The sequence below is a fragment of the Erythrolamprus reginae genome, chromosome 1 (assembly GCF_031021105.1).
Source record: "Erythrolamprus reginae isolate rEryReg1 chromosome 1, rEryReg1.hap1, whole genome shotgun sequence".
Classification (NCBI taxonomy): domain Eukaryota; kingdom Metazoa; phylum Chordata; class Lepidosauria; order Squamata; family Dipsadidae; genus Erythrolamprus; species Erythrolamprus reginae.
The window spans coordinates 227,692,347-227,710,746 of NC_091950.1; the positions used below are offsets into that span (position 1 = coordinate 227,692,347).

General features: G+C 40.9%; 1 protein-coding gene across 3 annotated transcripts in view; it reads left to right on the plus strand.

Moving 5' to 3' along the window:
• TNFRSF21 (TNF receptor superfamily member 21) overlaps positions 1–18,400 on the plus strand; it is a 56,837-nt gene that overhangs the window by 18,693 nt on the left and 19,744 nt on the right. For all 3 annotated transcript variants that reach the window (XM_070732408.1, XM_070732407.1, XM_070732406.1), the window contains exon 4: positions 9,144–9,409. In XM_070732408.1, coding sequence (XP_070588509.1) covers positions 9,144–9,409 — 266 coding nt within the window. The remainder of the gene's footprint in view (positions 1–9,143; positions 9,410–18,400) is intronic.

Below are 18,400 nucleotides of genomic sequence, written 5' to 3' on the forward strand. Positions count from 1 at the left end.
AGCAGGGAACTTTTTCCAATTAGGGAAATAAAGTTAAGCAGGAGTCCACCTTCCAAAGATGAAGTGCTATTTTTGGTGAAAGTATTTTTGCATAAAAGGTAACAACCAAGCACAACTTGAATTGTTGACAGTGTGATCAAAAGTGCTTTTTGAACTGGTGGACTGTATGCAGCTGATGGATTTTCCATCTGAAAATAAATTACAGTGGAACCCCGACATAAGAGCTGCTCGACTTAAGAGCTACTCGAGATAAGAGCTGGGAGAGGAGAGACATTTTTGTTCGTCTCCCGAGCTCAAATCCGCGAGAAGAGCCGGGCTGGCTTACTTTCCTTCCTTCCCGCGCTGATGCAGAGCCACTCGAACAAAGCGTCGCGCCCCTCTGATGCTTTCGGCGGCTTCCGAAGCAACGCTGGGCTCTTTTGCCGCCAAAAGCGTCAGGGGGGCGTGACGCTTTGTTTGAGTGGCTCTGCATCAGCGCGGGAAGGAAGGAAAGTAAGCCAGCCCGGCTCTTCTCGGCTCGTATCCTGGCACTTGGTGAGTGGAGAGGCGGTCGCCTCCCCTGCCGCCCCACTCTGGGGGTCCTTGGCTTCTGCTGGGTGTGGGGGGATCCGAACGCTGTTTTGAATTTCACATTCCGAGTGGCCCAAACACCAAAGGCGAACTTCCGCGCCTCAGGAGTTAGCTCGCAAACGGCGCGGCTGTTTTAAAACGTCGCTGCCGGCCTGGGGGGGAGAGGGAGAGGGGGGAGAGAAAGAGAGAGGGAGAGAGAGAAAGAGAGAGGGAAAAGGGGGGAGAGGGGGGAGAGAAAGAGAGAGGGATAGAAAGAGAGAGAGAGTGAGAGATGCTCAGTGAGCCTTTCTTTGAAGTTGCCTTTCTTTCTTTCTTTCTTTCTCTCTTTCTTTTTCTCTCTTGCTCTCTTGCTCTTTCATTCTTTTTTCTTTCTCTTTCTTTCTTTCTTTCTTTCTTTCTCTTGCTTTCTTTCTTTCTCTTGCTTTCTCTCCTTCCTTCCCTCCTTCCATTTCTTTCATTCTCCCTCTCTATTTTTATTTCTCTTTCATTTTCTTTCTTTCTCTCTTGCTTGCTTTCTTTCTTGCTCTTTTTCTTTCTCTCTTTTACCTTCCCTTCCTCTATTTCTTGCTTTCCTTTTCCTTCCTCCCTTCTTTCCTCCCTCTACAGGATTGGGTGGCAGTGAAGTTACTCTCCCCTTTCATAAGTTTCCTTGCTTCCTTCCTCTGTTCCTGTCCCTTCACCCTTTCTTTCTTCCTTTCTTTCTTCCTTCCTTTCTTTCTTTCCTTCCTTCCTTTCCTCCCTCCATTTCTTGCTTTCCTTTTCCCTCCTCCCTTCTTTCCTCCCTCTACAGGATTGGGTGGCAGTGAAGTTAAATAAATAACTACAGTTTAATGAATAAAAATAAAAGTTTGCCATGTTGATTGTTTTGGGTAAAAAGAGGAAGGGAAGGAAAGCTCTCAGCTTATCATCTTATTAATAAAGTTACATTTATTCTTGCAATGTCTTTTTGCATAATTTAGACTAACTTTGTGAGTTTTTTGAGGGCTGGAACCAATTAAAATTATTTACATTAATTCCTATGGGGAAAAGTCATTCGAGATAAGAGCTGCTCGACTTAAGAGCGCAGGTCCGGAACGAATTAAACTCGTATCTCGAGGTACCACTGTACCTGAAAGGGAATCTGAGTCATTTCTACAGAGCCTAAGAATTCTTCCCCTCAGCTCAGACTATTGTTATAGTAGTGAAATTCTTGTCAGAAAACAGAATTTGTAAATGTAAGTTCTGTTTTGCAATTTAAATCTATTCTATGATTTTTAAAAAAATATTTTTATTGATTTTTTCAAATATAAACACAGACACAACATAAAACAGGTGCTTTGTGATTAGTGCCCACCACCAGACAAACATCCACACCCCACCATCAAATCGGGGGTGTTTCTTGTATAAACCATTTTAACTCAAGAGCAAAATATCTATTTACATATTATAAAGTGATTCCAGTTTGTTTCTGGTAGCTTGGTCTCGGATTCTACTCACCATATATTGTCTTACCTTGTCCCATCGTCCTATCAGTTGTTGCAAATCAGTCTCATTAACCAAATTCATCCTTTTATCCATAATCTAAAATTGAATGTGATCCACCATGTAAATCTATTCTATGCTGATGCTTTTCATGATCTCATAGAATCTTGGATCAATTACAGCCTAAATCTGTTCTGCCCTCCTGTTGACAATTCATGATCTCAAGGACACTGGCCAAGTACCTCATTTATACTTGGATCAATTTAAGCATCAGCCTGTTCCTCTCTCCTACCATTTCATAGGCTCTTTAAAGCATGTTATTAAGAAACAATAAATCTTTTAGATTCATTTTTTTACACTGCCATTCTGCTTCAGATGATCTTAGGTTCAGCTCAGTTCATAATTCAGTTCAAGCATTTTATTTGCTTGCATTTTTCCCATCTTCTCATCATTTTTAAATTTGTTCTTTCCTTCCAGAGCATCTTTTATGCTACCTATAGCAACATGTTTATTTAAACTGAATCTGTTCTCACAGTTGTTTTTAACAATAACATAAATTTGAGACAGTGGGGACCTAATGTCACAAGACCTTGCTCCTCCTATTTTAAGAAATTTGAATATGTATTTTAAGGAAAATGTATTTCACAAAGATACTCCTGATGTATAGTGAACCTTCGCACAGTGGACTTCCCTTGTGTTTTATGGTTTCTCTAGATTCTGTATATTCTGAGGTTCACATGTTTGGAAACCACAAGTGACCCCAAGTGGTCAATTTTCAATTTAGTCAAATGCTTATTATTCATAAATCTCATACCTTTGAGGTTGAACATTTGCTCTCCTGTTTAGGGAAATGGGGGTTGTATGAAGTGAGAAAATCTGTTATCAGATATCCCTAAGAGTCTGCTACTTTAAATTGCTTTTTAATATAGCCTTCCTGGCATTTATTTCTAGCTATCTCAATCCTGCCTGTAAGCTTCTGGCTCAGGCTGTGTTTGCCAGACGCGGCTCTTGGCATCAGAGCCTTGGTAGATCACAGGGAGCAACTTGCTTCTTGCCTCTATCCTACCATGTAGCTTTCTTGGGATCTGTGGTGACCACACTCCTGATATTGATTGTGTAAATGTACATAGTTTATTAATGTGTAATTGTTATTCTGTCACTTTATTTTAATATGTATTGATAGTGTTCTGAACTACGAGAATGGAAAGAAAACACAACCGGGTTAGCACTTTACACTTGGGAAATTATTGTTGATGAGGAGGTGTGAAGAAAAGAGAAACCTGTTTTTCTTCCTGAGCTGAAGAAAGAAATTCTTTAGCATAATTAGTTTCTGTCCACGACAAGCAGGATTTCATAATGATTATCCTAAACAAGGCGCTTCAGTGAAAGAAAACAGATAAATGTAAAATTTAGGATTAAGGATTATTTGTGTGTCTGAAGATTCTATTCCTTTCATATTCAATTATCAGGAAAAAAGAAAGAAAATGAACTATTCCTATGTGCATACTCTTTTCATGTCCAATTCTCAGAGACTGGACTAGTCCATGCAGTTTTCTTGAAAAGGTCTTTCAAAAATGGTTTGCCATTGTCTCCTCCTGAGGACTAAGAAAAAGTGACTGGCCCATGGTCACCTAGCTGGTTTTATGCCAAAGGGGAAAAGACTAGAACTCCTTGTCTCTCCCAGTTTTTAGCCTGATGACTTAACCACTACACTAAAATGCTGACCTTAAACACATATACTTTAAACAGTAAAATTTATAATCTATCTTTCCTTTTGGCTTAAAGAGGAAGGTAGCTGAGCCGAAGTGGTGCAGTGGTTAGAGTGCAATTCTGCAGGCTATTTCAGCTGACTGTTAGCTGCAGTTCGGCAGTTCAAATCTTACCAGCTCAAGGTTGATTCAGCCTTCCATCCTTCCAAGGTGGGTAAAATGGGAACCCAGATTGTTGGCAATATGCTGACTGTGTAAATAGCTTAGAAAGGGCTGTAAAAGTACTATGAAGCAGTATATAAGTGCTATTGCTAAAGTTAAAACCTTCCTAGGTACTATTTAGGTGACTATTTTTATGGCTTGCAATGTCAGCTGCAAATAATCTTTCAATTTCAAGCTATTTTTAATAAAATATGTGAAGCTTTCTAACATTCTGTAAGTAAATGAGAAAGAACAAAAACCACCAGTCTTTACCAATATGAGTACAGTGATACCTCATTTTACGAACTTAATTGGTTCCGGGAGGAGGTTCGTAAGGTGAAAAGTTCATAAGACAAAACAATGTTTCCCATAGAAAACAATGTCAAACCGATTAATGCGTGCAAGCAAAAAACATATATCGCAAAAACGGCGCTCTGCTGGGTGCCGCCGCCCAGCTGTCAGCTTTTGAAACAGCTGGGCACTTCTCAGCGTTCTCCTGAACGCCGAACCCAAAAAGTTCAGCAAAAGTTCAGGTTCGGGAGGCTGCCAAGAAGCGCTGCCGCCCAGCTGTCACTTTCCAAAACAGCTGTGGGGCTTCTCGGCATTCTCCCGAATGCCAAACCCAGAAGTTCAGCAAAAGTTTGGGTTCGGCGTTTGGGTTCGGGAGAATGCCAAGAAGCGCCGCTGCCCAGCTGTCACTTTCACAGAAGAGCCACAGAGCTGTCGGACGGTCGGGAGGCTCAAACGGAAGTGGGGAATCCCAATAGGGAAATCCATGGGCGGAGCTTTGATGTCATGAAGACGTCCTTCCTGGAGTCCACGTTTCGGCTGGCCAGGAAGGACATCTCTGTGATGTCAAAGCTCCGCTCATGGAATTCCCTATTGGGGTTCCCCACCTTCATTTGAGCCTCCTGACCGTCCGACAGCTCCGCGGCTCTTCTGCGAAGGTGACAGCCAGGCGGTGGTGCTTCTTGGCGTTCGCAGTGGCGGGTTCATAAGGCGAAAAAAGTTCGTAAGAAGAGACAAAAAATTTCTGAACCCCGGGTTCATATCTCGAAAAGTTCGTATGACGAGGGGTTCGTATCACAAGGTACTACTGTATTTTTCTTTGGAGTCAGTTCAAGGTCGCACAAATTGAAAAAAATATATATCCACAACCTTTTAAAAGGTTGATTTCTCACTGTACTGCATGGAATTGGACTAGATGACCTATAACTCTAATTTTAAAAATCCCATTGAATAAGATAATCTGACAGCTTTTTAGGTAGATGTTGGCTACCAAAGTAATCTAGGCTAGTCCAAATAATTGCTGGATGACAATAAAGCTGTGGTTCTCAACCTTTCTAATGTTATGACCCCTTAATATAGTTCCTCATGTTGTGGTAACCCCCAAACATATGTCTAGTGCCAATTCTCCCAACAGAGCCTTAACTGATTGGCAGGAAGGTCAGGACACTCCTCACTGTAAACACCTGATTGGTTGGATTGTAAGAATATGTTCCCGGATACCATAATATAAGGTTTAGTTCCTAATACCCAGGGGAAATTTGTCTTTTCCCGTGGTCTTGGGCAACCCCTGTGAAACAGTCATTTGACCACCAAAGAGGTCTGGACCCCCAGGTTGAGAACCATTGCAATAAAGTGTGAGATTTTTCTGACTCTCTTCACTGCCATGTAGTGATTATCTGGATATCTCTCACCCAGATAAAGTTTCCCTAAGATTGATTCACACAATAATGGTCTTCAACTGAGTACAGGGATTAATGGATTTTATTTTGCTTTATGTTTGCCTTTGAGTCAACTTGGCAACTGCCTGTGTGAGTCTCTGTAGTTTTTCTGGCAAAATTTAGAAGTTGTTTGCCATTGCCTCCTTCCTAGGGCTGAGAGAGAGTGACTGGGCCAAGGTCAGTCTGCTGGATTTGAGTATAACGTGGAGCTAAATATCACAGTTAATCTTTTCTAGATTTGCATCCTAATCACTACAACAAACTGGCTCTTTAATAGGAAAATGAAAAATGGACAGCTTGTTTGTTTTCATAGAAATTTTAGGATACGATTTCAAAATCTTTTCTGTAGAATAGTCATTATGTAACTCTAATGGCAGATGATGAATGTAATTTTAATTTTAATTTTTTTATTATCTTGTCTGGAATTGAGGGTTTATTCAATTCAGTCTTAGAGTTCTATGGACATACAGAAGTTAAGATTCCTTTCTACTAATGAAACTAAAAGAGGTATAAATAGCATATTTTTCAGAGTATAAGATGCACCTTTTTCTTCCTTAAATGAGGCTGAAAATTCAGGTGCATCTTATACTCTGAATGTAACTTTTTTCCAAAGCTTCTCCCCCCCCCCAATGCTAGTTAGGTGCTAATGATCTTCCCAGCTCTTGCAGGTTTTCTAATTGTTACTCTTTGCAAAAAATGTTTTCCAAGCCCTAAGACTTTGCAGGGTTTTTTTCATTGCTCTAACTTGATCCAAATGTTTCTTTCCACCCCTAACCAGTTGCTAATGATGTTCCCTGATCTTACCCACTTGCAAACTCTTTCATTTTTACTTTCTGTCAAGAATGTTTTCCAAAACCTGTCTTTGTAGTTTTTTATCGTTCTACTTCCCCAAATATTTCTTTCCAGCCCTAACCAGGTGCTAATAATGTTCCCAGCTCTTACCTGCTTGCAAGCTCTTTCATTGTTACTCTTTCTGAATAAGTTTTCTTTAAAGCCCTAACCAGGGAATAAAATAATGTGCTGAAGCTGAACAAACTAAGGACTCTAGCCAGATGAATATCTGGTAAGGAGATTCTTTTCCTCCCCAAAAACCAAGGTGTGTCTTATACTCCGGTGCATCTTATACTCTGAAAAATACCATAATAGCAAAGTCTATGTGGAAGTAACAGATAATGCTAAAGAAGTAGAATTTTTATTCATTTCTCCCTAACTTCTTCAGACAACTCTGGTGATCTAAAGGAAAAATTGGTCCAGAGAACAAAACAATGCTATAAAATAGACTCAGAAGAGAAGTAAAAAACAAAACAAAATCCCCGAAGAAGGAAATGGCAAACCTTATCCATATTGCTGCCAATAAAAAATATTTACATGTCCATCAAGTAATTAAGCTTTGAGTTCAACTTGGGTGAGGCTTGACTTTATGTTAAGAAGAAATCTGTTCCACTGAGGCCATTCAACTAGTGGAAAAACTTTGCTTGGGTACAACAACTCTGTTAGTATCCATTGCTTCCACCATTATTTTCTTATTTGTTATCATAAGCAGTTTCTTCTTGGCACAATGAAGCATTACTGGTTGTTTTACATGATAAAATATAACAATGAAGCAGATCATTTTAATCTGCTTTTGATTAAGGAAGATAATGTGCAAAATCCACAAAATTTGTTCAGCAACAGATATGACTTTTTGAAACCAGACTGCTTAAAATTTGACTTTGACATTGCTATAATTTAAAATAAATCTGCATGAATTTTGAAGATTGGTTGCTGAACCACACTGCCATTTTTAAATTTAATACAATTGTATTACAACATTTTAATCTCAGCTTTCTATGTTCTGTGATGTGAATAGCCTCCTTCTAAAAATAAATTTGTTGAATTTGTTACAGTCTAAATAACAGCTCTGTAATTTAGGTTGGGCCCAAGGGAGGATTGATTGAGATTTTTTGTCTAATCATTCAGGAATTTGAATATCTTCATCTTACTCCATCATATTTGTTTTCATTGCTTTCATTTGACTTATTGTTAGATTCTGGGATAGAACTAAATTATTTCACTTTTATATTTATTTATTTATTTTATTCGATTTTTTTTTTAAAAAAATGCCACCATTCTCCTTACACTCAGGGCGGCTTACAACATGTTAGCAATAACAGTTTTTAACAGGGTCAGAAGATTGCCCCCACAATCCGTGCCCTTGGAAGGATGGCCACAATCCACCTTGGAAGGATGGAAGGCTGAGTCAACCTTGAGCTAGTGATGAGATTTGAACTGCTGACCTGCAGATCTACAATCAGCTTTAGTGGCCTGCAGTACTGCATTCTACCAGCTGCACCACCTTGGCTCATGATCAAGCTCCTTGGCTTGTTGAGAGGTGGTTTTTTTTAATGCTAGCATTACCAGACATTTATCCAAAGAACTCAAAACTGTTTCTTGAAAATACTCTGAAATCTTTAAGTAATGTAGAATTCATCGGATAGATTATTGGGCAATTTGATACTTCACTTTTAACTTGCATGAAATAAGCTGCTTTTATGTGCACAGGCATTTTTTTCTTTCAAAAATCTATTCTTTGATATAGTTTATTTGTTCATATTAGTATTTTCCAGGTATTAGAATAAATTAAGTATGTAAATTTATTTACAAATAAATGAAAACATCTTTCTTCTCAACTAGAACCAGTGATGGGCCCTACAGGTGGGATCGGTGATCCATTAGCAGTTTTTTTATGAGTTCCAGAGCCCGGCCCGGCTGTGCGCGCACCCAACATGTACGTGCATGCCTCTACATGATATTTTGCTTCTGTGCATGCGCCAAAAGCGAAATCTCACACGAGGACAGTTATGCGGGTGAGATTTCAACAATATTTGCCCTCTTTTTGCTCCTGCTCATGTGCAGAAGCAAAAAAGGCAAAAGTTGCTGAAATCTCACCCGCGCAAGCATCCTTACGTGAGATATCATTTCAGGGGCATGCACAGAATTGAAATCTCACATGGGAGTGTGCACATATGTGTCTGGTGTGTGCACGACCACGCCAGCCTCAGGATCCCGTACTGGTAGGAAAAAATAAGTGGAATCCTTCACTGACTAGAACGTATTTTATGAATATATGTAATGCAGATGTAACCTTCAAAATCATGATAGTTGAATGAGGATTTCCAGAGAAGTGAAACCATAATTAAAATTGCTTTGGAAATAACTCTCAAGTTCCATTTTTAAAAATTGCCTTGGAAATTTATCGTCTGTATTCATTGTATCAAGACTACCACATTGCATGCATTTTTAGACAAATAACTATACTGGTGTGGAGGAGGGGAGAAACTAAAAGTGTCAGTGAAATTTCAAATTCAAAGCAATATTAATATGTAGTTTGCAAAAAAAAATGAAACAAACAGCCCTATTGTGAGGTAAAGAGAACTTTTTGATAAGCTTGTATTCAATATTTTTGCACCTTACCTGAAATTCTTCTCTTAAACAGGTATTGATATTCTGAAATTGGTAGCCGCCCAACTTGGAAGCCAGTGGAAAGATATCTACCAGTTCCTGTGCAATGCTAGTGAGCGAGAGGTGGCAGCTTTTGCCAATGGGTATTCTGCAGATCACGAAAGGGCTTATGCTGCTTTACAGCACTGGACTATCCGGGGTTCTGAAGCTAGCCTTGCCCAGCTGATCAGTGCTCTACGCCAGCACAGACGCACAGATGTGGTAGAGAAGATCAGGGGATTGATGGAAGATGCAACACAGGTAATATCTATATTACTAGCTACGTGCATTAATATTCAATGCCAATGTAGATGTGGGGGTACAGAACAGTCTTTTGTAGCACAATTGTGGTTCCTCTGCTGGTGTGATCCCTTTTCTCTTATTAAAGAATAAATGTGGGGGGACAGCAACACAGATATTTGCTGGCAATGATTGTTTTTCTTGAAAACAAGCAATCGTCTTCTCCAAACATCTTAGTACTGACTCCAGGTCAGCCAAAGTGGAATAATCTCAAGAAGTGGAAAGGCAACACTGTAGGTTTTTTTTTTAAGGCAACAAGGCTTCCTTCTCTCAGTTTTCCAACTTTTGTGTCAACGTTCTGTATTCAGAATGTGAAATGGGTAGGCCTGAAATAATCCCAGCAGTCATCGGTGGAACCTTAGTGCATTTAAGCAGCAGGTTAAATGCTCTGGAAATCACTGGCAAGGCAAAGGTTAAGTGGGGCTTCCTCGTATTTAGTGCTCTTCCCCAATTTATGAAGGTATGCTTATAGCACATTTTACTTATTTTTCTGCAATTCAGTAGGAGAGTCAGACATTGCCTAACCTGATGCATTCAACAAGTGCTTTCCAATTGCACTACTTGATTTATTATCTTTTTTGTTGATATATAAAGTGAGCTTTTTTGGGTGTTTTAAAACTTACTATATTCAAGAGTTTCTGTTTACTGAAAAATTACTGTTACTAAGGAGTTGGCTATTATGGAACTGTTCGATCATTTGTCCAAATGATGGAGGCATCAACTTTTTTTCAATACTGTGGCAAAGTTTTAATTTCTTTTCCTCTTTCCTTTTTCTTCCTCTTTTCTCTGTATCAGAACAGTTTGATGCTTTCCTTTATCATTGTATGTTATTTGAAATTTGTTTTAGAAGAGCTTAAAAGTGTAGGCTTTTCAGCTGTAACCTTATCACCATCTACACACTAAGAATGGTTTATAATTCCTTGTTTTAAATAATGAAAGGCTTTGCCTCACCATGTTATGCACTGTAAACGTATTTCTAGGCTCATGCAAATGATGCAAAATACTGTAGATTCTGTGCATTAAAAGTAGATAAAAGTGCCTAGGTTTAATTGAGGACTACAGCAGGTCCTATCACAAGCATTCATAAAATAGCCATCACATATACTACCAATACTAGTAATGATTGTATCATATTATATATTCATGTAGACTTTGGCACTCTCCAGAATTTAGCAGGTTATAATCACAACTTGTACATTCATCACCAAAGCATTGCAAATTCCTAATTGTTTTACTTACCTTAAGTATTATCAGTATGTGAGCAATGTGAACTTTGTAGAAGTCAGAGGACTAAAATAAGACAAATGTTCAACTTCTCATGTAACAAGCAAAATCAGGAAAGAAAATCTGCAAAATAAATTACACTCATTGCAGAATTCAAGCCACTTTGATACCAAGCTAAAAGGAGAATGCAAGATTTGACAGATACAGCATTAACTTTTCTAGTGACAATAATAGAGGGAGCACCTTTTTGCCCCATAAAGAAATAATACTGACTATGGATGTGATGTTTTGATAGGAATCTATCTCACTTTACACTAATGGATCTGTGTTGGTGAGAATAAGTATCCCAGAAAACCTGGGTTGCTAGAGAATCATAGCTAACATTTCAATTCTCATAGTTTGATAGTGTTTAAAAACAAATGAGCTTTAAGCTTCTTTTACAGTAGCAATGGATTATGATAATCATTCCCTGACTGAGCTCTCATATTTTGCTTTCAGTAGCTGTACAGTCAGCATGTAGAAGTCACTGATTTCAATGTTACTGAACTTCTGAAAACTCATGCTGAACAAAGGCAACACTAAAGGAAGACATGTGACTGTCTGATATTTTGCAGTTACAGTATTCCCTTCTTGGCAAGCAATAAGATATCAAAGATGAAAACAAGGCACTTTCATCTCTAAAATAAACACTCTTAATCAGGACAGTTTACAAATACTTCAAATACTAAATACTAAAACTGTAACATGAACAATAATTTTGGTGAAAGCACAAACCTTTACATGGAAATGAATGAAAGAACAGTCTGTAAGTATTACAGTGCCAAAAATATTATCAGAATGCTCGTGATATCTTATTGCTTGCCAATTCAACTGTCCAAAATGAGACACATTAATTACATTCTTAACAGCTAAAAAGATGGATAATTAACTATTTGGTACTGAAATACAGATGTATTATGAGATCCTGACAAAATATTTCATTATATTCCATCATGTTGTTGGGCTATTTATTCATGTTACACCTAGGAAGAAAAGGGATCTAGCCATTTTTGAGCACTAGCCCAACACCTCCTTTTGATCATAATCTTGATATCCAAATTCTGCAAACTAATAGGGAATCATGCAACTTTATATATTTATCCATATTAATGGAAACATTCAATATTCTCCATTCAGATGATCTATGATCATAATATGTTTTTGCTTTTGTTTGATTTAAATACTCAACATGTCCTTTCAACTGATTTTTTTTAAAGAAATGTTCATGGTAGAAACAAATGAAATAGAAATTTTAAAAAAAAGAGTAATTCAAGATGATAGATTCAGCACAATTTCTTGGCTTTAAAAAATAGAACTTTATTGAAAGGAGGTATTAGTGAAAATACAGTACAAGTTACTGTTGAAATCATGGTTGAGTCAATTCTACCTTGTATTCTACCATACCCCTTCCTGTTGAACTGCTACAGTTCAATAGTATATCTCTGCCACCACCCTTGCAGCCGTCAAACACCAGAACTAGATGAGAACTTGAATGTTACCAGACTTACAAAAAAAAGGTCTCATATTTTGCTCAAAGAGCCAAGACCTGACAAAGAAACTTTCAGAAAAGCAGTTCTTAGTTGAGATAATTTTGTAATCTCATAGTTTATTTTCAGACCAAATCAGGAACTAGACTAACCACAGAAGTCATTAAAGATCCACATATATCAAATGTAATTTTAATTATATCCACAGAGAGGGAAGAACCAGAGACAACTCAAACCGAGGTAAAGAGCCTGAACTCTTACAGCACTGGTCAGTGGTTATGGCCAGCATTGAGAAGACCACCTTACCACTGTATCCTGAGGCTCAGATATTGACAGTGGCTGACACCAAAGACACTGAACAACAATATATTAGGACTTCTCCCTGAACATTGAAACCTTTTCCCCAGAATTTCACCTTTTAGAACTGGTGCTGTAGTGCTGACCTGATGGACAATTGACTTTAATGATTTCCTATATTTTTAGCACTTTATAACCTTAGCACTTTAAAATTTTACTAAGTTTTTTAATAATAATAATAATTTTATGACCTTAAGAGTAATTCAGTGCAATTTGGTATTCCAATTTTAGACTAATTTGCTGTTTTTTATTAATTATTAATAGTATTTTATACAGAGTTTTTTAGTTATTAATATTTTAGCTAATTATTGGAAGGGGGACTTAATTTATTGGAGTGGCTGTGATAAGATGTATGAAATGAATGATGATTATGGGTGGGCTGGGTGGGATTTTGGTAGGGATGAAACAAATGATAATGGTATGAATGATTTGATTAGCCTACCTGACACTGGAGAGGCAGGAGGGGAGGGGGCACCGATATCTGAGGTGGCAGAGGGTCGGAATATCCCGGTCTTGCTGGGGAGAGGCAGATATGGCGGGGGCCACAGAGCTAGCTATTATTGCTTAATAACGATCCCTTGTTCCGGCTCTGTGATCCCAATCCTGGGCACTGGTGATGAGTGTAATTCTGGCCCTGGGCTCAGGCTGCTGCTACTCAATGCCAGGTCGGTGGTAAATAAAGCTCTCCTCATCCGGGATCTGATCCTGGATGAGGAGGCCGACCTGGCATGTGTTACTGAAACCTGCCTCCCAGCTGCGTGTCACAAGCCCTGCCTGTGCTACTTGAGGAGGTAGCCGGGTTGGCGGTGGGGTTCCCCAGACTTATTGTCTTGGGGGACTTTAACCTGCCATTGCTCGGTGAAACCTCTGGATTGGTACAGGAGTTCATGGCCACCATGACAGCCATGGACCTGACCCAAGTAGTACAGGGTCCGACTCACGAGGGGGGCATGCACACGACATGGTATTCCTCTCTGAGCAACTGAGTAATGGTCTGAGACTAAGGGGCTTAGAAGTGTTGCCTTTGTCATGGTCGGACCATTTTCTACTGCGGCTTGACTTCCTGGCTCCAATCCTTCCCCGCAGGGAGGCGGAACCGATTAAGCTGTTCCGCCCCAGACGCCTGATGGACCCAGATGGCTTTCAGAAGGCGCTTGGGGTTATTCCAGATACACTCGTACACAGTTCGGCAGAGTCTCTTGCTGAGGCCTGGAACAAGGCTGCAGTGGAGGCTCTTGACCGGATTGCGCCGTTGCGACCTGTCCGCGGCACTAGACCCCGTAGAGCTCCATGGTTCAACGAGGAGCTCCGGGAGTTGAAATGCCAGAAGAGACGTCTAGAGAAGCGATGGAGGAAGAGTAAGTCCGAATCCGATCGAACACTTGTAAGAGCACATGTTAAGACTTACAAAGTGGCGCTCAAGGCGGCAAGATGCGCGTATCATGCCGCCTTGATTGCATCAGCGGAATCCCGCCCAGCCGCTCTGTTTAGGGTGACCCGCTCCCTTCTTAATCAGGGGTGAGCTGGGGAGCCCTTGCAGAGTAGTGCCGAGGATTTTAACACGTTTTTCGCTGATAAAATCGCTCGGATCTGAGCGGACCTCGACTCCAATTGGAATACAGAGTCGACTGACAACGAGTCAGTCGAGGTAACTGGGGCACGTACTTGTCCACCTGTCTGGGAAGAGTTTGATCTGGTGACACCTGATGAAGTGGACAAGGCCATTGAACCTGTGAGTTCCACCACCTGTTTACTGGATCCGTGTCCCTCCTGGCTGGTTTCGGCCAGCAGGGAGGTGACACGGAGCTGGGTCCAGGAGATTGTCAACGCTTCTTTGGGGAGGGGGTCCTTCCCGGATCCCTACAAGGAGGCACTTGTGCGCCCCCTCCTCAAGAAGCCTTCCCTGGACTCAGCCATTCTCAACAACTATCGACCAGTCTCCAACCTTCCCTTTATGGGGAAGGTTGTTGAGAAGGTGGTGGCGCTCCAGCTCCAGCGGTCCTTGGAAGAAGCCGATTATCTAGGTCCTCAACAGTCAGGATTCAGGCCCGGCTACAGCACGGAAACTGCTCTGGTTGCGCTGATGGATGATCTCTGGCGGGCCCAGGACAGGGGCTTATCCTCTGTCCTGGTGCTTCTTGACCTCTCAGCGGCTTTCGATACCATCGACCATGGTATCCTTCTGCACCGGCTGGAGGGGTTGGGAGTGGGAGGCACTGTTCTTCAGTGGTTCTCCTCCTACCTCTCTGGTCGGTCACAGTCGGTGTTAGTGGGGGGTCAGAGGTCAACCTCTAGGTTATTCCCTTGTGGGGTGCCTCAGGGGTCCTCTCCCCCCTACTATTTAATATCTACATGAAACCGCTGGGTGAGATCATCCAAGGACATGGGGTGAGGTATCATCAATATGCAGATGATACCCAGCTTTACATCTCCACCCCTTGTCCAGTCAGCGAAGCAGTGGAAGTGATGTGCCGGTGCCTGGAGGCTGTTGGGGTCTGGATGGGTGTCAACAGACTCAAACTCAACCCGGATAAGACGGAGTGGCTGTGGGTTTTGCCTCCCAAGGACAATTCCATCTGTCCGTCCATCACCCTGGGGGGGGGGAATCACTAACCCCCTCAGAGACGGTTCGCAACTTGGGCGTCCTCCTCGATCCACAGCTCACATTAGAGAAACATCTTTCAGCTGTGGTGAGGGGGGCGTTTGCCCAGGTTCGCCTGGTGCACCAGTTGCGGCCCTATTTGGACCGGGAGTCACTGCTCACAGTCACTCATGCCCTCATCACCTCGAGGCTCGACTACTGTAATGCTCTCTACATGGGGCTACCTTTGAAAAGTGTTCGGAAACCTCAGATTGTGCAGAATGCAGCTGCGAGAGCTATCATGGGCTTTCCTAAATATGCCCATGTTACAACAACACTCCGCAGTCTGCATTGGTTGCCGATCAGTTTCCGGTCACAATTCAAAGTGTTGGTTATGACCTATAAAGCCCTTCATGGCACCGGACCAGAATATCTCCGGGACCGCCTTCTGCCGCACGAATCCCAGCGACCAGTTAGGTCCCACAGAGTTGGCCTTCTCCGGGTCCCGTCAACTAAACAATGTCGTTTGGCGGGACCCAGGGGAAGAGCCTTCTCTGTGGCGGCCCCGACCCTTTGGAACCAACTCCCCCCAGATATCAGAGTTGCCCCCACCCTCCTAGCCTTTTGGAAGCTCCTTAAAACCCACCTCTGTCATCAGGCATGGGGGAATTGACATTTTCCCTCCCCCTAGGCTTATAAAATTTATGTATGGTATGCTAGTATGTATGGCTGGTTTCTAAACTGGGGTTTTTTGTTTTTGTTTTTTTAAATTAACTTAAATATTAGATTTGTTTACATTGTATTATTATTGCTGTGAGCCGCCCCGAGTCTGCGGAGAGGGGCGGCATACAAATCTGATTAAATAAATAAATAAATAAATAAAAATAATTATACAATAGCACTAATTAGCCTGAAAAAATATTGTTCCTTTAAAAAAGAGACATTTAAGAATTTAATGAGCAAGCTTTCTCTTACTGCAGTTGCTTAGAAATTCTACTTCCCTGTTTATCCAGGAAGAATGAAATAATGTTTTAAACCTGTCCCCCTGAGGAATATTTGTCCAATAATAGTCCAGCAGTTTCTTATTTGGTTCATCTGGAAGAGAACAGAAATCCTAGCAATTCTTATATTTCCATTACATTGGGGTGGGAATGAAGAAGCAGCATATAGTGTCCACACACACACACACACACACACACCTTGTCAAAGATTCCTATGTGTGGGTTGTTAAGTATAAGACAAAATGTCAATGAAAAATTTGGAAATAATAAAAACAATCTAAAGATTAATTGATTCATGGAAATTGGGAGCAATCTTTGATATGACTGGGCTCTACTGTATTTTTTTTTTTTTTTGCAAATAACAAGTTTACTAAAGTCAAAGACTACAAGGTAGGATTCTCATATATGATGCATTGTTATACAGTAATATTTCTTCCAACAGTATGTGCAGAAAAGGCTGACAAAATTCTGACAAATACTATTTTTGTTTGAATGGTAAAAAGAAATAACATTTGCAGCGGAAGCGGAGTAACAACGCGGACACAGAGCTGGATTTTAAAATTGGGTCATTTTTATTAATTAAATAAACTTATTTAATTCAAAACTAAAATGGGACCCGCAGAAGTCAACTAAGAACATTTGGGATGGAAATGACATCACAACAACTTCCTGGGCAACTTTGGGCGTAGCTCCATGCTGATCCAGGTGAAGGGGACCACGCCTTCACCTGTATCCCAGCCATGCAACGCATGTTGGAGGTCTCGCTGTCCAATCCCTGAAAGGCGATTGAAATGGGTGAGACCCAGAGGCAACCTCTCCCCAATTGCTCAGGCCGGTTTAAAAGCCACCATGAGCCCTTGGAGCGAGGATGCCAATCATCCCCAAAGATGCCCAATGGAGAACACGCAGTTGCTAGCACCTCCCAATTTCCGCCCCTAACCTGCCAACCCAATGACCAATTTGAACTAATCCATAACGAGACACCCTCTAACTAACCATCCAGTACTGCAGTGTGGAATAGGTGAAAAAATGGTCTCAGGTAAAGTGTAGAGACTGCCAAAAATTCCTATTCGGCCCTCTAAGGCCGACCCCAGTAGCCCCCTAAAGATAGGGAGGGCAGGCGGGCGGGTGTTTGCCTGCTCGTTGCCAGGGGCGAAAAGGAAGCCCGGAGCCTGTGCAGCCCTTTATAAAGGGCTGGCAGGCCATGCCCCTGGCGACGTCATCGGCATGTGCCGATGCCGGGTCTGGCCGGGATCTCGCGAAATATCGCGAGAGCCTGGCCAGCAAGATGGCGGCTACACCAGGGGCCGCATTTCCCCAGCACAGCTGCAAATCCCGCCGGTGGTAAGTCGCCGGCTTGGCATTCTTGTACATTGTAAGAAGTATTTTATAGCTTAATCTCCCTTAATCTCCTTTGCAGTTGATTTGATGTCTGGGATAAAAATTGTTAGGTCAGATGATAACAATTGCCATTCTCAAGTATTTGTCTGGGCACTAGAATTGGCTGATTTTTGTCCCTCAGACAATAGCGTTTGTTTTTTGGTCATGCTTAGCATCTAAATAGCAGGCATTTCAGTGTTTCACAATAGAACAATCGTTCCCCAAAGTCTTCTGATGCCTACATAGTCTCTTTGCTAGGTTAAACCAACTGTGGAATAATAAAAAAAGGAAGTGACTCACAAATACTATGATCAGGATTTGCTGAGGCAGCAGCTGGGTCTTGAGGTCTAACCATAGTGAACCAAAACATTTATCTGTGAATCTGCTCTGTGTTACGTACTTCATTGGAGCTGTTCGTATGATATGGTGCCTTATCCTGAAAATGAATTATTAAGAAATTCTTCCAGTAATCCTAGTTATATTAGCTAATATTTGTTCATAGATATATTTGGAATGTCTATTGCTCTCAGTGCAGTGATGTCCTTAAATCTCCCCATTTATATTTCCTGAGAAAAAATGAGTACTAAATATAGTCAGTTTTGGTTGCATTATGTTCTTAATTCCAGTTTTTGTTCATATTCTATCACAACATTCTGGAATACTGTGAACCATACTTTCTATTGTGTAGAAAGAAATTTGGACAATCTACTGCTTGCTTAACAAAGTAGTGTAAAAAAGCCAAAGGAAATATAAATTATTTTGTGGGATAGCATAATTTCATCATTTTATAAGAAGTACTAAAGGATTGGATGGGCCCTTTAACTCACCTCCTTTTGAGAGGTATTTTCATTTATTGGTTAGAAATTTGTAGTTTTTACATAGC